This window comes from Hemitrygon akajei, chromosome 1 (genome assembly GCF_048418815.1).
Source record: "Hemitrygon akajei chromosome 1, sHemAka1.3, whole genome shotgun sequence".
NCBI lineage: Eukaryota > Metazoa > Chordata > Chondrichthyes > Myliobatiformes > Dasyatidae > Hemitrygon > Hemitrygon akajei.
The window spans coordinates 104,466,803-104,493,754 of record NC_133124.1 but is presented as its reverse complement, the minus strand read 5'-3'; the positions used below and the strand labels follow the sequence as shown (position 1 = coordinate 104,493,754).

The 26,952-nt window shown below is 38.3% G+C and overlaps 1 protein-coding gene across 3 annotated transcripts in view; it reads right to left on the bottom strand.

Moving 5' to 3' along the window:
• Window positions 1–9,810: 9,810 nt before the first annotated feature.
• LOC140729213 (serine/threonine-protein kinase OSR1-like) overlaps window positions 9,811–26,952 on the bottom strand; it is a 138,030-nt gene continuing 120,888 nt past the window's right edge. For all 3 annotated transcript variants that reach the window (XM_073048740.1, XM_073048733.1, XM_073048747.1), the window contains 5 exons: window positions 22,950–23,014; window positions 21,233–21,285; window positions 18,962–19,030; window positions 17,527–17,591; window positions 9,811–17,414 (listed from right to left, as the gene is read on the bottom strand). In XM_073048740.1, coding sequence (XP_072904841.1) covers window positions 17,340–17,414; window positions 17,527–17,591; window positions 18,962–19,030; window positions 21,233–21,285; window positions 22,950–23,014 — 327 coding nt within the window. In that variant the 3' untranslated portion in view covers window positions 9,811–17,339. The remainder of the gene's footprint in view (window positions 17,415–17,526; window positions 17,592–18,961; window positions 19,031–21,232; window positions 21,286–22,949; window positions 23,015–26,952) is intronic.

Genomic DNA, 26,952 nt, shown 5'->3' with positions numbered 1-26,952 from the left:
TACTTTCCATTAATTTACCCACCACTGATGTCAAACTGACAGGTCTATAATTGCCAGGCTTACTTCTAGAACCCTTTTTAAACAATGGAACCACATGAGCAATACGCCAATCCTCCGGCACAATCCCCGTTTCTAATGACATCTGAAAGATCTCCGTCAGAGCTCCTGCTATCTCTACACAAACTTCCCTCAAGGTCCTGGGGAATATCCTGTCAGGACCCAGAGATTTATCCACTTTTAAATTTCTTAAAAGCGCCAGTACTTCCACCTCTTTAATTGTCATAGGTTCCATAACTTCCTTACTTGTTTCCCACACCTTACCCAATTCAATATCCTTCTCCTTAGTGAATACCGAAGAGATCGTTCAAAATCTCTCCCATCTCCCTCGGCTCCACACATAGCTGACCACCCTGATTCTCTAAGGGACCAATTTTATCCCTCACTATCCTCTTGCTTTTAATATGACTGTAGAAACCTTTCAGATTTACTTCCATCTTATTTGCCAAACCAAACTCGTATCTTCTTTTAGCTTTTCTAATCTCTTTCTTAAGATTCCTTTTACATTCTTTATATTCCTCGAGCAATTCTTTTATTCCATGCTACCTATATCTATTGTAAACATCCCTCTTTTTCCGAACCAAGTTTCTAATATCCCTTGAAAACCATGGCGCTTTCAAACCTTTAACCTTTCCTTTCAACCTAACAGGAACATAAAGATTCTGTACCCTCATAATTTCACCCTTAAATGACCTCCATTTCTCTATTACATCCCTCCCATAAAACAACTTGACCCAATCCACTCTCTCTAAATCCCTGTGCATCTCCTCAAAGTTAGCCTTTCTCCAATCAAAAATCTCAACTCTAGGTCCAGTCCTGTCCTTCTCCATAATTATATTGAAGCTAATGCTATTGTGATCACTGGACCCGAAGTGCTCCCCAACACATACATCTGTCAGCTGACCTATCGCATTCCCTAACAGGAGATCCAACACTGCCCCATCTCTAGTCGGTACTTCTATATATTGTTGCAAAAAACTATCCTGCACACATTTCACAAACTCTAAACCATCCAGCCCTTTTACAGAATGAGCTTCCCAATCTATGTGTGGAAAATTAAAATCTCCCACAATCACCACCTTGTGTTTACTACAAATATCTGCTATCTCCTTACACATTTGCTCTTCCAACTCACGCTCCCCATTAGGTGGCCTATAATACACTCCTAACAGTGTTACTACACCTTTCCCATTCCTCAATTCCACCCAAATAGCCTCCCTAGAGGAGCTCTCCAATCTATCCTTCCAAAGCACCGCCATAAGACCTTCTCGGACAAGCAACGCAACACCTCCCCCTCTGGCCCCTCCCACTCTATCACACCTGAAGCAACTAAATCCAGGAATATTTAGTTGCCAATCACACCCCTCCTACAACCATGTTTCACTAATAGCTACAACATCATAATTCCAGGTATCAATCCACGCTTTAAGCTCATCCACCTTTCTTACAATGCTCCTAGCATTAAAATAGATACATTTAAGATACTCTCCACCTCCTCCTCTCTTTTCATCCCTAACAATGCATTCAAATTTATTATCCTTTTCTTTCTTCTCCCCTACATCTTCGGGCTGAGCGCATCCCTTCTCCATCACCTGCCTTTCCTCCCTCACACACTGTCTACTTACTTGCTCTACTGGTGAACTAACCTCCTCTCCTATAGTTTCCTCAAATTGATTTCCACCCCCCCATCTTACTAGTTTAAAGTCTGCCCTGTAGCCCTAGCAAACCTCCCCGCTAGGATATTGGTCCCCCCAGGATTCAAGTGTAACCCGTCCTTCTTGAACAGGTCACACCTGCCCCAGAAGAGGTCCCAATGATCCAGAAACTTTAATCCCTGCCCCCTGCTCCAATCCCTCAGCCACGCATTCATCCTCCACCTAATTCCATTCCTACTCTCACTGTCGCGTGGCACAGGCAGTAATCCCGAGATTACTACCTTTGCGGTCCTTCTTCTTAACTGCCTTCCTAACTCCCTATACTCTCGTTTCAGGACCTCTTCCCCTTTCCTACCTATGTCATTGGTACCTACATGTACCACGACCTCTGGCTCCTCACCCTCCCACTTCAGGATATCTTGGACGCGATCAGAAATGTCCCGGACCCTGGCACCAGGGAGGCAAACTACCATCCGGGACATATGGCTAAGGACAAAGTAAAATTCATTTCTTTTAATGTCAATGGGCTATTAAGTCCAATCAAACGTAGTAGAATTCTATCCAAAATGCAAAAAGAACAAGCCCATGTAGTTTATTTACACGAAACTCACTTAAGTGATAATGAGCATGGAAAACTAAAGAGAATAGGCTTCACTAATTTGTTTTTCTCCTCATATAAATCAGAACATAGGAGAGGAGTTGCTATTCTTACCTCAAGCAAGCTAAATTTTGAAAAAGTATTCGAAATGGGAGATAAGGAGGGCAGATATATTCTGGTAAGAGGGAATATAGATGGAAATTCAGTTACTCTATTGACTGTATATGCACCCCCAGGAAGTGATATTAGTTTCTTTCAGAAAATTACTAATATTATGGTAATGGAAACAGAAGATCTCCTGATCTATGGGGAGACTTAAATTTACAATTACAACCAAACTTAGACTCTTCCAATAGAAAAATCTATGAAACAAAATCATTACATAAAGTTAATACACTTTTTGAGGATGCTGGTCTAATTGATATAAGGAGGGACCTTTACCCCAACAGAAGGGATTACACTCGTTATTCTGCCCCCCATTCTGTATAAGAGAATAGACTATTTCATAACATTTGGAAAAGAAAGACAAAATAAACTCCTGTGGAATTGGGACAATAGATGTAAGTGACCATGCACCTATATATTTATCTGTTGATTTTGACCTACAACCAAAGAATACTATTTGGAAACTAAATTCAAGTCTACTCAATGATCCCTACTTTAAGGAACAAATTAAAAAAGAAATTGGTCTTTACTTAGAATTCAAGGATAATGGAAGGGTTTCACCTCTCATTCTATGGGATACTCTGAAGGCTGTTTTATGAGGGAAAATTATAGCAATATCTTCATATAAGAAAAAAATAAGGAATTATTCATTAGAGGAATTACAAAATAGGCTGAAGGAACTAGAAAAAAACAAATTGAATTTGGCACAGGATGCATTAGAGGAAATTAAAAAAAATTAGGAATGAAATTAATATGCAAGTAATCAGGAAAAATTTATTGTTTCTGAAACAGAGACATTATGAAAGTGGATCTAAGTTTATCAAAATACTGGCGTGGAAACTGAAAAAAAAAAGGTAGCAGAAAATACAATTCATAGAATTAGGAATCCAAGAACAAAAATGGTAAAAAATAAGCTAAGTGAAATTCAAGAAGCTTTTGAAGTGTTTTACAAAACTCTATATTCCAAAGTTCCAGGGGGTAAGCATAGCCCAAACTGACATCTTCCTGAATTCTCTAGAGTTACTCCACTTTAATTGAAGAACAAAATAGAACGATGACTGCTGACATAACTGAAGTTGAACTAAAAGCTGCAATTAGTAGGCTTAAATTAAGCCAGTCACCAGGATCAGATGGGTATACGACAGAGTGGTACAAAGAATTTAAAAATGAGTTAATTTCTGTCTTGCTCCCCACACTGAACTGGGTTCTAAAAATGGCACAAATGCCACCCAGCTGGAAGGAGGCAATAATCTCAGCTATACTGAAAGAAGGCAAGGATAAAATGAAATGTGGGTCATTTAGATCAATATCTGGTCTTAATGTAGATTATAGATTATTTACCTCCATCATGGCCAAACGATTAGAAGAGTTTCTACACATACTGATACATAACGATCAGACAGGTTTTATACAACGATGCCAAACACAAGATCATATATGAAGGACACTTCACATTATGGATCATATACAACAAAAATAAAATCAAAGCAATAGTGATAACTGTAGAAGCTGAAAAGGCATTTGATTCGGTTAATTGTAATTTTCTTTACAGAGTTTTACATAGATTTGGTTTCCGTGACACAATTATTAAAACTATACAGGCATTATATGACAACCCTACTGCTAAGATTAAAACCAATGGATATTTATCAAATAGTCCTAACACTAGAAAGGGGCACGAGACAGGGTTGTGCATGGTCACCACTACTCTTCGCATTACATCTGGAACCATTAGCTCAATACATCAGACAAAATGAAGATATCAGGGGAATTACTATTAAAGGGTCAGAGCATAAATTGGCCTGTTGTATGGATGACATTTTGATCTATTTAGGGCAACCAACATACTCTTCACCTAAATTGATGTAATCCTTTGAACAATATGGTCAATAATCAGGATACAAGATCAACATAGATAAAACCCAATTACTTTCATATAACTATTCCACAAAGAGAAATTGAAAGTAGATATCCCTGAGCATGGCAAACAGAGTCTTTCAAATATTTGAGCATCATTATGACAAAAGATTTGGCAAAATTATCAGAATGCAATTATCAGCCTATATATAAAAAATTAAGAAATATATAACAAGATGGAACCTAATTCCTTTTTTTAGTCTCAGTTCAAGGATTGAATCTATTAAAATGAATATACTGCCCAGACTATTATATCTCTTTCAGACCCTACCAATAGAAATGAATCAAAATCAATTCAATGAATGGAACAAAATATTATCAAGATATATTTGGCAGGGTAAAAGGCCTAGAGTTCATCTCAAAACTTTGCAATTAGCCAAGGAAAAGGGGGGGGGGAATGGGGCCTACCTTCTCTTATAGATTATTATTTTGCAGCACAGTTGAGAGCTGTGATATGTTGGTGCAACCCATCATATGGCGCTCAATGGAAAAACATTGAGGAGTGGGTACATCCCATCACCATACAGGCAATTTTGGCTGATAACAATCTACAAAGGTACATAAATACTATCGCTAACTCATGGGTGAAATGGACTCTTAAAAATGGAAAACTATTATAAAAGAATATAAACTAGAGGGAGATACTGCAATTCTTAAATGGTGTGCATATGACTCGGAATTTACACCGAATAAACTGGATGCTAGATTTAAGGACTGGACAGCTAAAGGAATAACAGTTCTCTGCAATACAATGAAAGAAGGAACACTGTTCAATTTTGAAATGCTTAAAGAGAAACACTTATTAGAAAAACAAGACTTTTATCTGTATTTACAGATGTGACAATATGTTAATAGGACAGTTAAAAATGTAACCAAGGCAAGTACGTGCTTGATAGAGCTGTTTAGAAAAGCATATAATTCAGATAACAGTAGTATAATCATTTCAAGCGTGTATAAGGGTTTGTCAAATCTTAAAACACATGAGTTCATACATTAAAACAAAATGGCAGAAGGAAGGAAGGATAATTATATCTGAGGAAGAATGGATAATAATATGGAGGTATCAATGGAAGTGTACCAGTTCACTGAAATGGAGGGAGTTCGGATGGAAAAACTTGGTAAGATATTTTATTACACCTTCTCAGAAATCCTGTTATGATAGTAACCTCCCTGTTTGCTGGAGAAATTGTGGAAATCAAAATGCAAACCATTACCATATTTTCTGGGAATGCCCCATTATCAAAGACTATTGGAGTGGGATGTACAATGCCCTACAAGACATGTTTAAATGTGAAATATCCTTATAAAGTAAGACCATATATTTTGGGTATATACCTCAAGAATGGTTGAAAAGAGATAAATGTTTAATGAATATACTGTTGGTGGCTGGTAAAAAGACTTTTACTAGGAAATGGTTATCACAGGAGAGCCCAACCTTAAATGCATGGATGGAAATTACAATGGACATTTACAAAATGGAGAAGCTAACAGCATCTGTTAATCATAAGCTGGAACAATTTGATTCATACTGGGAAAAATGGTTTAACTACATAACACCTCATAGGCTTGATTTTATTCTCAGAAATCAATGAATATGTTGTAAAAAAAAAAATCACTCCGTACTTGTACATAGTTTCTCCTTTTGCTTGTTCTTTCTTTCCTCTCTTTTCTATAAGTGTATAACCAGATAAGTATGTGGAGGTTTGTGGCATATATGGCTACATGATATATATGTACAATATCTGAAATACATCTTATGGAAATGTTTGTTTGATGATGAACTTCAATAAAAAAAAATACAAAAAGAAGAAAGCTGTGGACTTGATCCCAGCTATCCCTGACCCTGGCACTTGAGAGGCGTCTTGTTCTCATCCTCAGAACATCCTTTCTGTTTCTCTAACCAAGGAATTTCCTATCACCACAGGTAATCTCTTCTCTCTGTTTCCCTTTTGAGCCATGTGGCATGTCAGACTCAGTGCCAGAGACCTGACCACTTAGCTTTCCTGTGCTAAGTCATCTCCACCCCTCCCCCAACAACTTCAAAGTGGTATACCTGATATTGAGGGGAATGGTCACAGGGATACTCTGCACTAGTTGCCTATCCCCTTTCTCTAATAGTCACCCAGTTATGTGTCTTGCACCTTGGGTGTGATTTCTTCCCTGTATGTTCTGTCAATCAACCACTCAGCCTTCCGAATGAATGGGAGTTCATCCAGTTCCAGCTCCAACTCATTAACATGGTCTGTTTGAAGCTGTAGCTGGATGCATTTCTTGTAGGTGCAGTCCTTATTGACACTGGAGGTCTCCCTGCCTTCCCACATCCCGCAAGAGGAGCATTCCATTATCTTGTCTGGCATCCCCACTGCTCTAAATGCTCAATAAGAAAGGAAGAAAAAGTAACAAAAAAAAAATCAGCCTATAGTTAATGTCTCTCCTTGCCAAAGCCTCAACTCCCAACTCTAACACTTGCCCACTCACACAATGGCCAGTCCATTTAAATGATCTTTTTATTAGATTTTGCCAAGTCTCTAATTGCGTGTAATCCGATATCTCCTCAGGAACTGCGATGCACAAAAATGTGTGAATGCCCTTATTCACTTTTAAACACTATGCAATCAGATGTCTCTTTTAGTTACAGTGGTGTGCAAAATGGGCCAACTGCCCATTTGGGTAGGTGAATTGGTGGTTTATGAGAATGTGAGGACAGATTACAAGGATAATTAATGGCAGAAGATTGAGATTATTAAGTTAGCAGAGACTTGAACAGGCCAAACAGCACTTTCCTACTACACTGCAATGGAATTTTCCCAGGTCATTTTGCAGCACAAAAAAATTTTAAGTTCTGATTTTGTGATTTTTGGAGTTTATAATGAAGATTGTATTAGTGCTGCTGTATGACAGTGTCAGTGTATATCAAACAACACACACAAAATTCGGGCCGAGACCCTTCATCCTGACAAATGTCGACTGTACTTCTTCCTATAGATGCTGCCTGGCCTGCTGCGTTCCACCAGCATTTTGTGCGTTGCTTGAATTTCCAGCATTTACAGAGTTCCTCGTGTTTGCATCAGTGTATATCAATAGCTTTGTCATTACAGCTGGAAATATGGTCTGTTTTTGAGATGTTGGAATTCGTCTTTTGTTAAAAAAATTCACCTAACATTCTCATATTCACCGATGTCTTCATCTAATATATACCTTGGCCTTTGTATTTTCCATTTTTAGTTCACTCACCCACAATAGCTAGCTTGCTCCCCCTCCCATTCTTAATAAATGTGCTTCTTTTGAATGAAAATAATTTCCATTTTAAAGTTGTCTGGCTTTTGTTTTTGTTACCTTGACCATTACTTTCCCTTTTGGAATGCCTTTTCCAAATCCACAATCAGTAGTTGAGAGTCAGCAAATTTGAAGTCCCTAGGACCTGTACACAAATGTAATTTTTAGGAAAGCACTCTAGCATCTTCGGGGACTTAGGAGGTTTGGCTTGTCATTGAATACTCCACAGACTTCTACAGCTGTACTGTTAAGAGTACCCTGACTGGTTGCATCATAGTCAATTACAGCAAATTAAATGTGTAAGAAGTTGCAGAGTGGTGGACTCAAAGTACATCATGAGCATACCACTCCCCACCACTAGTATCTTGAGGTTCTGCTTCAAGGCAGCAACACCTTTCATCAAAAATCTTCACCATCCAGGCCATGCCATCGTCCAGTTATAACTGGGCAGAAGGTACAGAAACCTTGAGTCCCACACCACCAGGTTTCAGTACAGCTACTTCTCTTCAACCATTGAGTTATTGAACAAGCCACCAAAAACTGAATCACAACAGTTTAGCAAAACCATGAAACTCTGATCACTTTAAAATGGGCCTTTTCTGTTCTAATTTTGTTCTTTCAGGTAAAATGGTCATACACTTTGGTAGTAGAAATAAATGTGTGGACTATTTTCTAAATAGGGAGAAAATCCAGGAATCTGAGATGCAGAGGGACTTGGGAGTCCTTGTGCAGAACATACTGAAGGTTGAGTTGGTGGTGAGGAAGGCAAATGCCATGTTAGCATTTATTTCAAGAGGTCTGCAATACAAGAGCAAGGATATGATGCTGAGGCTTTATAAGGCACTGGTGAGGCCGCACTTTGAGTATTGTGAACAGTTTTGGGCCCCTCATCTTAGAAAAGATGTGCGAGGGTCCAGAGGAGGTTCACAAGGCCAATTCCAGGAATGAAAGGGTTATCATATGAGGAATGCTTGATGGCTCTGGGTCTGTAGTCGCTGGAATTCAGAAGGATGGGGGGGGGGGGGGGGGGGGATCTCACTGAATCCACATGTTGAAAGGCCTAGACAGTAGATCTAGAAATGATGTTTCCATGGTGGGAGAGTCTCGGATAAAAGGGCACAGCCTCAGAATAGAAGGGTGCCCTTTCAAAACAGAGATGCGGAGAACTTTAGCCAAAGGGTGGTGAATTTGTGGAATTTGTTGCCACATGCAGCTGTGGAGGCCAGGTCATTGGGTGTACTTAAGGCCGAGATTAATAGGTTCTTGATTGGAAATGGCATCAAAGGTTATGGGGAAAAGGCTGGGAACTGAGGTTGAGGAGATTAAAAAATGATCAGCCATGATTGAACAGTGGAGCAGACTCGATGGGCCAGATGGCCTAATTCTGTTCCTATGTCTTATGGTCTAAAAACTGAAATAATTTGTTTATTTTGTGAATGAAGCTCATATGTTTTGTGCCTCTTATGTTGGTGGAAGTTTTTTATTCCACCTGTGGACAATATACTTATGACAATAGATTCAACTTTACTTTGTTAATTTATGTCATCTTCAATTTTTGCTTTAAGTCTGCAACTTCATCTGATCTCTTGCCATTTGTGTTACCCTCCTGTTCCTTTTGCTGATTACTTTCCTAATTATTGTAATAACTGCCCCCTCCTGATGTTAATCAATTAGACTTTTAAAACCCTAGCATCCCTTTTCACTGACATTTTAGAACAGAATATTACAGCATTGGAGCAGACCCTTCGATCCACAATGCTGTGTCAAAATAAATTAATAATCAAATGGCCAACTAATCGAATCCTCTCTGCCTATACAATGTCCAGATCCTTCCATTTTCCTGACAAGAGTTTGATCCTAGGACATCAGGTTCAGCCCATTCCAATTGCAGTTTCTCCGTATCACATGAATAAATGCTCGCTGTATTGACTTACCTAACCTGTGCCCAAAAACAAGTTGGCAAAACTCATCTCTGTACTTCTTTGACAGGACTTCTTTTTCATTTATTCAGATGTGAAAATAGGATGCAAATCTCTAATCCTTCCATTCTGTGCCTCACCCTACACTACTTAAACCAAATATCCCTCAGAAATAAAAAAAATCTGACCTGAAATATTAAACAATTCCACCCCACCAAACAAAATCATTTCAACTACTCACAATTGTTTATTGTTATATGCAAGTACAATAATGTTCATCAGACATGACAATAACCTGATTGAAATTGATGTTCAGGACATGGTACAGTAGGCTTCTGCACTATTAATCCAATATAGTTAGAAGGCCAGGTTTCCTTGGATACTAAGAGTATGAGCCCTAAAACCAAATTATAGATTGAATTTAAAAACTGAACTAAGATTGACAAGAGAAGTCTCACAGAAGCAAAGAAAGATCTATGAAATGAGGAATGGAAATAGATTCAAAATGCATCTTAGGAAAGGATTTAAAGAAAATTTAGAACATGAAAGTCACCAAAGACCAATAAACCTCTACAAATGTATAAAGGAAAACATTGACAGGTTACGTCACAGCCTGGTATGGAAACACCAAAGCACAGATATCCAAGAGGTCGGAGAATAGTGGCCTCAGCCAGCTTCTTCAGATACAGCTCATTTCACAAATCAGAATATTTGTAAGAGGTTATGCCTCAGGAAGGCAACATTTATCTTAAGACCCTCACCTCAAGGCTTATCAACAACTTCTTCCCCACTGCCATCAAATTCTTGAATCATGCCAAATAACCTTATTACCTAATTTCTTTTCTCTTTCAAACTTATGATAGTTTTGTTAGTTTGCAAATGCACATGTCTAATTTATGTTAACTGAAGTTTGTTGACATTGTCATCCTCTTATCTTGTGCTGCTAACACTTATGAAAATAAACTTTATCATAAACTCAAAGAAAACATTGTTTTGTTTACCCAAGAGTGGGATTAGTGAACCTTTTTGAATGATTTCAATCCACATGGCAATGGTGCCCCTGAAGCCATATTTTAAAAGCTTAGATGTAGATAGGTAATGTTAATAAATTAACAGCATCATGAAAAAGGATCTAGTGCTTTCCTGGCATATATGACAATTAAACTCTTCTTGGGCTTCGAGCCATACCCGTACATCATCCCTGAAGAAGATGGCAGTTAGTTTGTTATTGAAAAGTTGGTTATAATTGAAACCTGCACCCAGCTGGAAGCCAGAGAAGAATATCATGGTTTAAGACTATTTTCTTGTTGATTTCTTCCTTTGTATCTTCTGCTACATTCAAGAGTGTATGAGAGAAAAATAATTGTACTTTCTTGTAAGGAAGGAGAGGCATGACCAGTAATAGATACAGAAATCCAAGATACTGTTTGCTCTCGACTATTTCAGATATTGCTTTTTACTCTGATCAAATAGGTAGCCACAGTGGAAAATGTTTTTGAACATACTAAAGAGCTTGATTAAAAAAAATCTCAAGCTAATACAAAGACTATTTTTATTTTGCTCCAGAATAAATTTCTAGCAATAGTCAAATTCTAGACTTAATCCAAAAATGTCATACAAAAATTACAGCAGTGTGGCACTTAGCGTAACACCTTTAGCCAGCAATCAGATTAGGGTTCAATTCCCACTACTGTCTGTGAGTTTGTACGTTCTTCCCATGACCGCATGGGTTTCTTCTGGGTGCTCCAGTTTCCCAATACATTCCAAAAGATGTACGAATAAAGGTTAGTAAGGTGAAGCATGCTACCCTGGTGCTGGATACATGACGACACTTGTAAACTGTCCCCAGCACATCCTCGGACTGTTTAACACATTTCACTGTTTTGATGCACATGTGACAAAGTTAATCTTTTCTATTTATCCATTTCTTGAAGTAGATGTTGACAAGCTTTAGTATATAATATCTTTATCAAGCCTTGTGTTGCTTGGCCCTGCATGGGTAATAAATAACACGTTGGTACCAGAATGTATGATGACACTTGCGGGCTGCCGCTAACATATCCTCAGACTTTGTAGGTTGTAAACACAAATAACACATTTCACGGCATGTTTTGATATACTTAGTGGCCACTTTATTAAGTACCTCCATTACCTAATAAAATGGCCATCAATCATGGTCTTCCGCTGCTGTAGCCCATTCACTTCAAGGTTCAACATGTTGTGCTCTTCCGCTATTTAAAAAAGGCTCGAAACATAAACCAGGAAATTATAGGCCAGTGAGTCTGACATCAGTTGTGGGAAAGTTATTGGAAGGTATTCTAAGGGATCGGATCTCTAAGTATATTTGGATAGACATGGATTATTAAGGATAGTTAGCAAGGACTTGTGTGTGGCAAGTCATGTCTAACCAATCTTATAGAGCTTTTTGAAGAAGTTACCAGGAAAGTGGATGAAGGCAAGGCAGTGGGATGTTATCTACATTGACACTAGCAAGGCAGCTGACAAAGTCCAACATGGCCAGCTGGTTAATAAAGTTCAGTCCGTTGGCATTCAAGAGGAGTTAACAACTTGGAATCAACATTAGCTTTGTGGGAGAAGCCAAAGAATGGTAGCAGAGGGTTGTCTCTCTGACTGGAGGCCTGTGAGTAGTGGTGAGCCACAAGGATCAGTGCTGGGTGTTGTGTCTATTGTTTATCATCTGTATCAATGATCTGGATGATAATGTGGTGAACTGCATCAGCAACTTTGCAAATGTCACCAAGATTACAGTGAAATGAACAGCAAAGGCGGCTATCATGGCTTACAAATGACATTTAAAGCAGACAAGTATGAGGTATTGCACTTCGGTAGGACCAACCAGGATAGGTCTTACATAGTGAACAGTAGGGCACACTAGTGCAGTACTGAGGAAACATCTACACCATTCTGAGAGATGCTCTTTTATGGATGAATATTAAACCAAGATCTCATTTTACTCTTAGGTGAAAGCAAAAGATCTCATGGCAAAAATCGGAGTGGGGTGCAAACCTGGTATTCACTAAAACACTAAAGATAATTGCATTCAGATTTATGGGAGCTCGCTGCATATAAACTGGCTGCTGTATTTCCTAATAATAACTAACTACAAGTCAAAAGTACTTCAATGGGCTACACAAAAACTTGAGACATAGACGTGAGGTGCTACAAGAAGACAGTACACTGGTAAGGGCACGGTCCTTAAGTGTTGCTGAGCAGAGAGATCTTGGGATCCAAATTCATAGCTCTTTGAAAGTGGCTACGCTGCTTGATGAGGTGATTTAGAAGCTTTTTGGAATGCTTGTTTTTATTGGACAAGGCACTGAGTTCAGAAGTCAGCAGTTATGTTGCAACTTTATAAAATTGGTTAGGCCACAGCTAGAGAATTGAATACAGTTCTGGTTGCCCCACTATAAGAAGGATGTTGAGGCTTTCGAGAGGGTGCAGAAAAGGTTTAGCAGGATGCTGCCTGGTTTAGAGGGTATGTGCTATCAGGAAAGGCTGGATAAACTTGGGTTGTCTTCACTGGAGTGTCAGAGGCTGGGGGAGGGGAAGAGAGATCGAATAGAGGTTTACAAGATGATGAGAGGCATAAATAAAGTGGACAGCAGTATCTGTTTCCCAGGGTTGAAATGGATAATACCAAAGGGCATGCATTGAAGGTGAGAAGGGGTAGGTCCAGGGGGATACTGGGAGCAAACTTGTTTTTTTAAAAACTCAGTTGTGGATGCCTGGAATGCACTGCCTGGTATGGTGGTAGAGGCAAATAAATTAGAGGCTTTTAAGAGATGTTTGGATAGGCACATAGACGTAAGGAAGGTGTAGGGATATGGACATGGTGTAGGTAGGAGGGATTAATGTTTGGGCATTTTTGATTTGCTTTTTAGATGGTTTGGCACAACACTGTGGGACGAATGACCTGTTCCTGTGCTGTACTCCATGTGCTATATTACTGGTGACCAAAACTTTAAAACATAAACTATTTTTGTTTTACACAACATTAATGACTTGGATATGTTGCATATTTAACTTACAGATGCAAAACTACAATGGAGTCTGAGTTGCAGTAAACATGAATGAAAAAAAACATGAAGGCAATTTAAGTGTACACCCTGCACCAAAATGCATAATTCATAATTTGACATAATATACTCAAAGGTGCAGGGCCAAATGTTATTAGAGAGACACATTGGTGTACTTTGTAATGACTTGAAAAATAAACACAAATACAGTAAACAATTTCTCTTCTGAGGATGGAAGTACAAATGAACAGAGGTCTGAGGAGACTGGCCAGACTGGTTCCAGCTGGCTGGAAGGCAACAATATCTCAAAAAAGTGATGTGCAGAAGAGCATTGCTGAATACACAACACATCGAACTTTGAAGTGGATGGGTTACAAGCAGAAGACCATTAAAATATACTGATTGACCACTTTAATCAGGTATAAGGGATACTTAATCTTGACTGCATTGAGTAAAAGAACTTGCATTTATTGTGAACCTTAAAGCCCTGGCATATCCAACAGCACTTTTGAGGTATACCTGATCATTGTAATGCAGCTGCCAATTTGCAAGCAGCAATCCTTTATAGCCAACAAGGAGGCCATGACCAGATAACTTGCTTTGATGATACAAGTCAGGGGATATTTGCTAGCTAAGATACCAACAGTCTCATTTGATGATTCTTCAAAGAAATGTCATGACATCTATTAAATTGGGTCGAGAGAAAATTGGTCTTAAATGGATACCCCATTCAAATGTCGCTTCATCAACCAAGCTACATTTTATGAATGTTGATCAGAAGTGCCATTCTTCGCCTTGTGCTGAATTCTCGAGGGGAGCTTTAGCTGTTGTGTCAAAGAAGAATTCTATCAAATAAATGATAGTTAAGATATCATGCAAAAATAAAATTCATTCTGATTGGAATGCAGGACCCAAATCCATTAAATTGTTTACTTGCACACAATTATTTTGTTACTAGGTATTAGATAGTTGAAGTCTCAACTTTAAGCACACAAAAGATATTTTGCTGTTTATTGATTAAAAGGAGTTAGCAAAACCATGCAAAAAAATCCAAAACAATCATGTTGAAGAAAAGTGATCACAATATTTTACACCTTGTGTTACAATCAGTATACACCGATTTGTGAGTTAGCCTTAGCAACAGTAGTCCTCAGTCCCAGTTAATAGGCAAATATTAATAAAATAACCAATGCTAGGTCTATACAAACTTAGAAAAAAGTTGTTAGAAATCATGTAGCTGGGTCACATGAAAGATCCTATATTTCCCATGTGATGGAAGACAAATCAAAAGCTTTCCTGCCAAAGCCAAAATATTCATATCCATAAAATATTCAAAACCAGTAGGTCCAAGAGTGAAGGACTCAGTGATTTTAAAGTAATTCTAAAAACAATTTTTTCTTATTTACAGTTCAAATAATTCAATCAAATTCAATAATGTCAAAATGTATGTGTCTCTTTCAAATAGCTCTTTCCATTATTTAGCCAATTGCTTTTAACCAATATTTTAAAAGCACTAGTCAAACAATCTATGCAATTATGTGGCTCCAGTTACTCCTCCACAAATCTTTCCTTAAATGAGGATTTTTAAGTTGGTTACACAAGGTTGACTGACTTGTGCTAATTGGAGGGCAGCTGTATCATACCCAACGGATAATGCCTTTATTCTCTCGTTCTTGTTTTTCAGTTAGGAAAGAAAGATGACTTTTTAGTAACAATTCAAATGGATGAAAAATATAAATGATTGTCTGGAATGCTGCTGAATTTAAATTTCAAGACTTGGACAGAGGCACATGTCAAATCAGTAAATCAGGATTGGGAAGGAATTCTTCAGTGTGACCAACAATTAGAAAATACTGCCAGACATAGTAGTTAATAACTTTGAATTAGTTGAGGCAATATGATGCAGCAAAAAAAAAGTAGGGGAAACTGTAGGATCTTTATAGATGGGTAAAATAGTACAAGTTAAAGGCTTCCCTCAGCCTTAACAAACTTTTTCAATACAAACATTTTTACCTAATGGTAGCATTGGTCTGAAAACTGATACACACATTGGAGAAATCAGGATAGAAACTTCTTAGGATTTGTAAAAACCTGCTGAGGGAGGGTGGGGGACAAACACAACTGCGGCACACATAAACAGCTGCAGTCTTAACCACCACCATCTACGGCTGTTCAAAACCAGGCAGCCAATTTCCATCAACATCTTGATCAGGGTAACACATCCATCCCATTTGAACCCCCATTACCACTGGTTGCTGCTGCATGTAATCTGTAATGAATTTCCTATGTAACTAGTACTGCAAAGACAATTTGTTGCACCCAGTACTGTGTTGTCACAACAAGTGAGGGATGGCATGATGAGTTCTCAAATTATGCCAAAACAGCAGTTCATCTTTATGCTGTTCAGACATCATCTGCAAAGTTTCTGCAGCTAACAAGCATCAGGATTACATATTGCATACATCTCAGTGATGGCTATAGTGGACCATATTTGGAGAAACAAATTACCGGTAGGTTCATACCAAAGTATTAGTGCAAATTTTAAGTGTATAGGCTTACGTGTGATCTTTATAGCATGATAGTACCTATATATTGTGTAAGCCCCAATCACATTAATACGGAATGCAGCACATAGTGTATAACTTTCATTATGTGACCCCAACTGAGTAACAAGTTCAACAAATCACTCAAAACTACCATAGTTTGAACCAAATCATGCTTTCAACCTTCAAGAGAATCTGATACAATTCAATATTCACAGGTAAAACTTAAATCCCTTGAGCTAAAAGATCAGACAATTTGAGGGAAAATGCTCAGAACCAAATTCTCCCATTGCACCAGGAATGCATTAATAAAGAAAGAAAGCTGACTGGAGAGTTTTAAATTTACACTATTATAAAGGCAGGATGCAGATTGCTCAATAACATTTTATATTAGATAAATGGAAAAAAAGAATTAATTTTCATTAACATTTATATTTAAATTCTGTCTTACTTTTACCACACAAACAAAAAGAAAATCTACTTTCAAATCACATCAAAGGCAGTTAATGACGTGCCTGGGAGCCTGAGTGCATAATAAATGCATACTCAAAAATACTTGCTGCCCATCACTTGTGGCTGCAGCCCTTTGGAAAGAAAATTTCAGATTAACTATATTCTTAATTGCAATCTATACTTGTTTTCACCTTTGTTATGTTTTATTTTTAAGAGAAAGACTAATGAACAAGGACTAGTTACTGAAACCACACAATTTCTCAATATGATGCACTAGATCTCTTCAAGAACTGTGGGGAAGTCACCTCTCTGTTTACTGATCAGTAAAGCACTGTCAAAAATAAGGCAATTTTGAAAAGAAACCAGGGTGGTGGGGTTACTTGAGATGGGAAAACACAGAAGAGGAAAAACAGCAGATGAGAACTGGCAATTTTAGCTTGCCCTCATCAGGCACCCGGCATCAGATGGGGGAGATCTGCAAGCTGAAATCTTGTAGAAAGCTCTTGATGGTATCTATTTCGTTCTTGCGTAGTGAAAGCAAATACTCAGTTCACTTCTATTTGTACATTCCTCATTACAGGGGAGAGGCAGGGCAAATGTTGCAAGTCCAAGAGGCAAAGATCATCACTCTTTGGCAGTACAAGTTTCCTCCGGCCAACACCAGTGAGATACCTATTCACAGATGGGGTCAGCAAGTTTATATTCTGTTGTAGTGTGGTTTAACTAATGGTAAGTTGTGCAAATCCTATGAGCTTAACATCATCAGGAATATCAGATTCTTCAACTCCAGAAGCCTGCAGAGAAAATAAAAAATTGTTTTAGCATAATAATAATTTCATGTCTGCATAAATTTAATTGAACAGGAAAAATACATGCCTCGTTTTCAGTACAGAAGCCCGTACTCACCAATTTGAAAGTGACAGATCTATTTGTAGCTGGTTCATCCACTATTTTCTGTAGGTTTGCAGCAACTAAATTTTAGCAAAGAAATACACATTAAATATTTGTGCATTTTATTTTTGCTTTTTAAATCCAAATTAGAAAATTTAAACTCTTACTGCATACCCAATCTGAATCAATTCTTGTTTTTATTTACTGAGCACATAAGCACTTATGGAAAATATCAAGCAGCATCAAAAATATTTTAGACTGTCTCAAAAAAAAGACCTTTCTCCCCCTGAGTAACCACCAACAAAGTCTCAAGTACAAATCAAATGGCTGAACTTCTTTGAAGAGAAACACTGGTTAAAAGAAATAGCTTCCCCTCCCCCCCCCCATTGCTGATTTCCATGACAAAGAATGGGAATACTATTACTTCCAAGGTGCTCTTCCGACCTTGTGACATTGCAGGCATATAAAACCATGCCATTTTCAGTACCATTGTTAAAATTCTGGAATTCCTTATTCAACACCGCCCTGGAACAAAGACAGAAGTCATTTAAAGAAAGCCCATCACCACCACCTTGTCAGGGAAAATAATGATGAGCATGTCATTGAAGTCAGTGTGGCAGGTGAATAGCTTCATCTTGCTCACGTTACTGAGCATACCACTACTCAGAAGAATCTATATATACACACATTTATTCAAGAGATTAGAAAATTATTTTGAAGTTCAATTTTGGAATATGGCCTTTGCTGTCAAAGTCAGCACTTACTATGCATCTTTAAGTGGTGGGATTTCACCGCAATCCAGGTAAAAAAAAACAAATACAGGTTTCCCCTGCAATCCCAAGGTAGAGCGTTCCTATGAAACCGTTCGTAAGCCAAAATGTCGTAAAGCGAAGAAGCAATTGCCATTAATCTATATGGGAAAAATTTTTGAGCGTTCCCAGACCCAAAAAATAACCTACCAAATCAAACAAAATAACACATTAAAACCTACAATAACACTACCAAATAGTAAAAGCAGGAATGATATGATAAATATACACCCTATATAAAGTAGAAATATTGTATGTACGGTGTAGCTTCACTTATCAAACTCGGGAAGACAGCAAGCCAAAACTGATTTGGAGAAAAATCGGCACGTACACGTACACGCGAACAACTGCTCGCACAAGGCTTCACAGTCATTGTAGTCTTTCTCGGGGTAAACACACGTATAAAGCAGGTGTCTTATCTTCGTAAAAGCGAAAATCCTCTTTGGTTAACAAAAACAGGTACTAATGTAGGTCTTTTGTAACAGCAAGCTGTCGTAAAGCGAACGTTCGAAAAACGGGGGCCACCTGTTTTTTTTCTTGACACCATGCTCTTGACACCACTCAGTATAGTATCTGAGAGAGTCAAGTGTAGTAAGATGTCAAATTCCAAAATCACATAGCATATTCCAAACAATCGTTACCTATTACTACATCTCTTCCATCAACCAGACCTGCAGAGACAAGCTCTTGGGAAACCCCATCTGCTGTATCTGTCAAAATAAATATATGTACTCATATTAAACACTAATTGCAAACCAAGCAATATTTAACTTATCCAACAAAACTGCAAAATTCTTCTTCAATCTGAGCTACTTTGTATTTTCTTTAAATGAAAGTAATACATAATCTCTTTCAATGGCCCTACTCAAAGCAGATGATGGACTAGTTACAAGCACCCCAAATTTAATTCAAACTGGGTCAAACAACTTGCACAAGGTGGCAATCAGAAGCTACATCAAAGGAAGGAAGAACTCATTAATATTTCTTGCTCCTACCTAATGCTGTTTGCCAGGAAATGCTGGTCAGGCAAGGACAGAAATGTACAAAGCTTTGCTGTCCTGAATGGTTAACTAACCCGCTGTTAAAATAAGGAATGATCAGTTGGTGTAACACTGGAGAGTATTTCATGAATGATTTTGAGAAAACATAGAACCGGATTTGTTTGAGGGGGTGAAGAGCAGATGAAAGTGTTCTAACTAGGATTCTTAAAAATAGTATTACAACTAAGCATTACCCTCATCCACAAAATTGGATTGAGTGAAAATTAAAGACAACGTAATGATTCATCCTTTCCCAAAACACAGGATTCTGAAGGTAGTGTTACGTACCCGTGACAGTGGTACCCTTGTCACGTGACTGGGGTTGAAGTTATACTGGACTTGAGGTAATGGTCTTGTGATGGTGGAGTGATGTCATTTTCCCGCCAGTAGAGATCATGTGACAGTTTTTTTTTCAGGTTATAAAAGGAAGACCCCACCCTGTGGGGAGGGGCAGTTCGTGGCTGGATTTGCCATGTTGACTTCATGCCACTGCGTGATTTAATGGTATGACGCAGTTTAGTTGAAAAATGAAGTTTTATCTAATGCCTAAAGTTTAAAAGGTCATTGCCAGCAGTTTCTTTACAATACTGCTAGTGGAGAGTGAAGATAGGAGTTCGGGAGTTAAAGATCGAGGAGAAGCGATTTTCGACGGTGGAATGGGTTCGACCTTGTGTGATCCTCATTCGGAAGGATTTCGTTGACTGTTCTCGTGTTAATCTCTGCGGGATAGCAGAAGATTGAGGACAGTGTGATAAAGGAAAGGTCAGTGCCTTTAAGCTGTTACGTTTCATAAAATTCTTCGTGGGAAGAGTTCGACGCCGGGGATCGAAGGAAAACGACGTGGAAGAGAATTTAAATCACCTTAAAAAGTCTCTCCTTTTAAATGGACTGTGAGCATTTTGAACTTTTGGCATACCACTTTTAAAGAACTGTTTTTGTAACATTGCTTTAAGAACTGTTAGAGCTGCATCGCTTTAAGAACTGTTAAGCTACCGCACAGCAGCTGTTTTCCGGTTACGTTAGTGTTTGTTTACTTTTGGGGGGGGGGGGGGGAGTTTGTTTTCAGTGTTTAATAAACGTGTTATTTGTTATAAAAACCCTTGCCTAACTCACATATATTTATTGTTGCCTGAATACGTAACAGTAGGTCCTTTATGACCAAAAGTATAAATTGTTCAAAAGGTCAGTGTGTACTGGCTTGCTTCAGCTACTAATTAACTCCATTAATTTAACTATAAACTGAGTTAACTTTTTAGAGAAAAACAAAGGATTTGGAAGCTGATTCAACATATTTTACAAAGTTGTAATAAACCCGAGTGATTCTTCAGTTAGCTTCTCTTCACACAAGAATACCACACCTCTTCAACATTCAGAATCATGCACAGGCCAAACTGACCAGTGTAACTTCAATAGTTACACAGAATTCAGTTTCCACTTGTGACCTTTTGAACAAAAACAGATTCAGCCATGGTAGTTTAACCTGCAAATTTAATGCTCAGCTGTACAATGGCATTCATAGAGGTTCAGTGGCAGACGAACAGTGCATTAACTTTAATAGTCCAAGAAGGTTAGAAAATGAAAATAAAACAGTGCATACCGATTATTCATTTTTAAATTAGATTAGGACTTACAGACAACACAAACTTGTGCACTATTTAACACAAAATTATAGCTACAAAGAGCTGACATGGTATAGGATCTGGAAAAATAACATAGCAATGTACTTGTTTATGTCTGGATTGAAGACTCCACAGTGAGAGTTTTACTCTATATTTGACTGCTATAGCAGATCCACAAAAACTTAATAGAGGCAGCTGGTTCCATGCTCCAGCTAGAACAGGAAAAATAAAAAAATGTAAAAGAACATCTTACCTCTACCTGGAGTAAATTCAAATCTTATGTCATTCAGCTCCTTCTTTAAGTTCCTGTGGGTGAAAGAGAGGAGGGGCAGTGGTAAACAAAAGCACCTTTCAGCTATGGTTCAAATGCCGAGTTGTGGTTTGGTTGATATATATTAGATGGAAGGTGTATGTAATTTAATGCTGTATTCAGAAAAGACTACTTGTTCTTAAGTATAATTATTTCATTTTGCATGTAAACTGTCATATCGCTCATTTCACAGAATGGAGACTTAGTATTTAATATGTGTCATGTAAAGCTGATGACAGATCTCAGCTCCACCCTTTATGCTTGGAGGCACTTGCAGCACTTTTTAAATTCTAATTTTAATTTTGTGATATCACACAGTCACAGGCCCTTCTGGCCCAACGAGCCTGCACTGCCCAATTACACTCATGTGACCAATTAACCTCCTAACCTGTATGTTTTTTGTAATGTGGGAGGAATCTGGGACACCTGGAGGAAAACGTGTAGTCACAGGGAGAACGTACAGACAATGGCAATATTGAACATGGGTCACTGACATGTGTAACAGTAATTGCCATGTTGCCATACCACCCCAAGGGTTGTGAAGAATTTTTTCACCCAGCAAAGACATCAAAATGATCTAATTCTCCATATTCCAACAAAGCAGAATGCATACTTATCAATATGGGGCAGAAGGCATACCTCAATGGTTTCTTTGCATTAAATACCAGGAATCTTTGCACTGTGTTGCAGTAATTTACAGTTTTCCAAATGTTTGCTAATCACTCACATTCCCATGTTCCATCAACTATCCAAGTATAGCTTTACAATAATGTATAGATTATATGTGAAGTGTAGTTGTCTTAAAACAGTTGTGGTTGTGCTTAAAAAACTAACTTAGTACTAGTCTGGATGTTGAACGTGATGCTAAGAGAATTACTAATTTTCTTTAATAAAAATCTCAGTTGTGATTTTAAAGATGGAATCAAGAAAAAAAAAATCACCTAGAGTTACAGATGTTTAGATAACAGAGACTGCTTTATCTAAATGGTTAGACACAAAGAATAAAGAGAAAAATGCAATGAAATTCATGCAAGTAGCCATCAATCACTTTGTATTAGGATGTACAAGACAACATGTAAAAGGAGTTGTCAGCATATTCACCATGACCAAATGGTATCAATGCTCAGTTATCATTCGATTGGAGCTTTTAAAAACCTACTTGAACACTCTTTTTACCACTTCCCAAAATATTTAAATTAATTTAGATGAGATTATTAAAAACCTCTTCAAAAAAATCAACTTGTCCAGATAATGGTCTATTTATTTTGGAATTGGGGATGAAGATTCTTTCCCAATTTGGTCAGAGACACAGGGTCAAAGGGATGCTGCAGTCTGGGAGCAAGTTAGCAGAGTTGAGATGAACACATACTTAGAGTAATAGACAATATATGGGACAGCGGAGCTCAAGAATAGTTATGTTTGTACAAATATCAAATGGACTGAGGTTGGGATGGTAATGGGAACTACAGAATTTGAAATCTTGATGATGGTGAAGACATGCACCCAGCTCATCGCAATTGATATTGAAAAAGGATTCTTCAGAAAGTATTCTGAAATTTTTAAGAATGCGCTGATACAGAACCTTTTGGACACTTTATTGTACTTTTTGAACTTATAATAGCTCTAGGTACTACATTAGCCAATACAAGATTTCACTTACCGCAATCTTAACACAAGGCTAATGGATGTTTGGTGCGTATCTGCAGCAGTAGAGCCAGGAGCCAGCTGAAAACAAAACAAAAGAAAAAAAAAATCAATATTTGTTTTCTAAACGATTATAAGATGTGGATGTTTCTGTTAATTATGACAAAGACTGCATTCTTAATTGCTCTGAAGTGAGGAGGCAGTCTGGGAGCGAAGTCACAAAAACAGCAGATTTCCTTACATGAAACACATTAGCAACCCAGATGTACCTTTTATGCCAATCTAGTAGTTTTGTGACCATTACTGAGAACATTTAAAAAAGATTTGATTGCTGAAACACTCCAATTGCCATGCAGAATTTGTATTTACAACTATGGAGTTGTGCTCCAATAACAAGTGCCACACTAGAATTTCTCTTGGAAACTTCACAAAAAAGAGCAATACACAGCTATGACTTATGTTCTAAGAGAGGATGAACACATCCCAGAACCAAGCGATTTTAAAGATTTATAGATTAGCCTTTTGTCAGATCTACATCAAAACATTAAAGCATACAGTGAAATGCATCATTTGCATCAATGACCAATACAATCCTAGGATTATGCTAAGGGGCAGTCTGCAAGTTAGCAAGTTATGGGCATGTTATGTTGGCACTAAAAGCATAGCATAACATGCCTATAATTTCCCAATATGCTCATAACTTCCCAACTTGTACAGCTTTTGGAATATGTGAGGAAACTGGACCACCCAGAGGAAACCATTGCAGTCACTGGAAGAACATACAAACTCCTTACAGACAGCAGGGGGAATTGAACCCTGATCATTAATACCACAAAGCATTGTGCTAGCTGCTACACTACTGTGCTGGCCCACATTTTATATTTAAAGCTCAAAATTTATTATCAAAGTATCATGTACAACCCCGAGATTTATTTTTTGCAGACATACTCAATAAATCCATAATAGAATGATAACCATAGTAGAATCAATGAAAAATTGCATCAACGTGGGTGTTCAGTGTGCAAAGGATACCAAACTGTGCAAATACAAAAAGAAACAATAATAAATAAGCAATAAATATTGAGAACATGCGATGAAAAGTCGCTGAAAGCGAGTTCACAGGTTGTGTGAACACTTCATTCATGAGCAAGTGAAGTTGAGTGAAGTTATTACCTTAGGTTCAAGAGCCTGACGGTTGAGGGGTAATAACTGCTCCTGAACCTGACAGTGAGAGTCCTGAGGCTCCTATACCTTCTTCGTGATGGTAACACCAAGAAGAGAGCATGACCTGGGTGGTGGCAGTCCCTGATAATGGATGCTGCTGCCCCATTACAATGTTTCGTGTAGATATGCTCATTGGTGGGGAGGGCTTTACCCCTGATTTACTGAACCCTACCCACTACATTTTGTGGGATTTTCCATTCAAGGGCATTGGTGTTTACATTCTAGATTGTGATACAAGTCAATATACTCTCCACCATACATCTATAGAAGGTATCAAAGTTTTAGATATCATGCCGAATCTTCACAGAATCCTAAGGAAGTAGAGGCATTACTGTGCTTCCTTCATAATTCCACTTAAGGGCTGGGCTCAGGACAGGCCTCCAAAATGATAACAAAGAATTTAAAGTTGCTGACCCTCTCCATCTCTGATCACTGATGAGGCTTATTTCCTCAAGTCAATAATCAGCTCATTGGTCTTGCTGATATTGAGTAAGAGGCTGTTGTTATGGCACCACTCAGACAAATTTTCACTCATCTCCTATATGCTGATTCATGACCAGCTTTGCTGAAGATACCACTGTCACTGGCTGAATCAAACTTGAATATGGCAATGGAGTTATGCTTAGCCACACACTGTGCTGCCCCACACCATCTTTAATAAACATCTGATATTTCACATACAATCAACCTCAAACTATTCAATTAGATTATGGATGATCATCAATCCATTTAACTGCTTTTTCTCTATGCTCAATAAAACTACAGTTATTAATTTGTTGGTATTAATTAATCCAGTATGCATATCTTTTGTATGAACAAATTTCAGATTTTCCAATTCATTCACTCCTGATAGATTGTTAACTAAGATTATACGAGGGGCACCATTAAAAATGCAATGAAATTATACAGCAAAGGCTATGTCCATCAATCAGCAAGCAAATACTCCCACAGTAAACAATTCAACAAATTACAGAGATCATTTTACACACTGCCGACAATCTTAAACAGAATTCATTTACTAGACAAGGAGGGTGGCAAAAATAAAATCAAGCCACCCATAACCTCATGCCATAGCTGAAGAGTAAAGAATCATTGGCCAAATATGCAAAGCATGGCTGGTTTGCTAAACACCAAATACAAGAGGTAAAGGTGGTCTTAAAAAGAATAAGAAGTTGTGCAAAATATTTTGGGATGTGTTCACAGTATTAGCGAAAATTCAATTCCAAGAGAAAGTGAATCACTTCTTCAACTTGCATATTCTTCAATATAGAATCAGAGAACTTAAACTACACCAAAGTTCAACATGAGATCTACTTCACAAACTGCTTTTGTTGCTCAAACACCATTTAAATGAGAAGCTAGACTGGACTGCCAACACAGATGCCTTGTGCTTCCTTAGAAGGTTGGCGTCATTCAATGTCTGTAGTGAGATGCTGAAGATGTTCTATAGGTCAGTTGTGGAGAGTGCCCTCTTCTTTGTGGTGGCGTGTTGGGGAGGAAGCATTAAGAAGAGGGACGCCTCACGTCTTAATAAGCTGGTAAGGAAGGCGGGCTCTGTCGTGGGCAAAGTACTGGAGAGTTTAACATCGGTAGCTGAGCGAAGGGCGCTGAGTAGGCTACGGTCAATTATGGAAAACTCTGAACATCCTCTACATAGCACCATCCAGAGACAGAGAAGCAGTTTCAGCGACAGGTTACTATCGATGCAATGCTCCTCAGACAGGATGAAGAGGTCAATACTCCCCAATGCCATTAGGCTTTACAATTCAACCGCCAGGACTTAAGAACTTTTTAAAAGCTATTATTAATGCTTTTTGAGATAGTGATTTAGATGCATATCATATTTTTTACTGAGTTAAGTATTGTATGTAATTAGTTTTGCTACAACAAGTGTATGGGACATTGGAAAAAAGTTGAATTTCCCCATGGGGATGAATAAAGTATCTATCTATCTATCTAAATATATATTTTGCCACTAATGTACAACTTAAAATGTGAAGTTTGAAGAATTACACTTTACAGGTAGTCCCCAAGTTACGAACATCTGACTTACGGACAACTCGTACTTACGAACTGATGAAGGAGAACGCCGTCCGCCATTTTAAGACGGATCGCGATGCCGTCCGCCATTTTAAGTCGTTGCCGTTGACACTGTGTTGAGTGTTCAACTTTGTATTTGGCTTAAATTTTTCTTAGTAAGATTCACCCTGACCACCCCCCCCACCCTCCGGTCAGCTGGTGGCGCAGTCAGATCAGCGCCGGGCTAGAGAACAGAGGTTCCCAAGTTCGATTTAGTGACAGACCGCTCCCATGCCGGGTTGATGTTGAGCTCGCAATTCGACCTCCAAAAAAAACCCCCAAAAAAAACACTGCCACCTCCAGTTTAAATTTCCACGCGGAATATTGTGGAGGATCAAATACCCAAATCCAGCACAGCCCCCACTTGTCCCATTTGACCTGTCTCAGTGCGGTGTAGTTTAGGACCCGGGGAAATCAGTGGTGGTCCTTAGGACCCAGCAGACCTCGGAAGCTGGTGGAGGTCGGGATCTGCCGCCCGTAGTGTTTCTGTTCCATTGACGGGAAGCGATCGCAATTGAAAATAAAGTGGAAATAATAAAGCGTTTGGAAAGAGGTGAAACGCCATAGGCCATTGGAAAAGTGTTAGGCTACAGTGGGTCAACTATCGGAACAATTTTAAAGGATAACGGATAAAGTGAGAATAATGGAGCATGTGAAAGGCCCTGCCCCGATGAAAGCTACAATTATTACTGAGCAACGCAGTGGTTTAATTATTG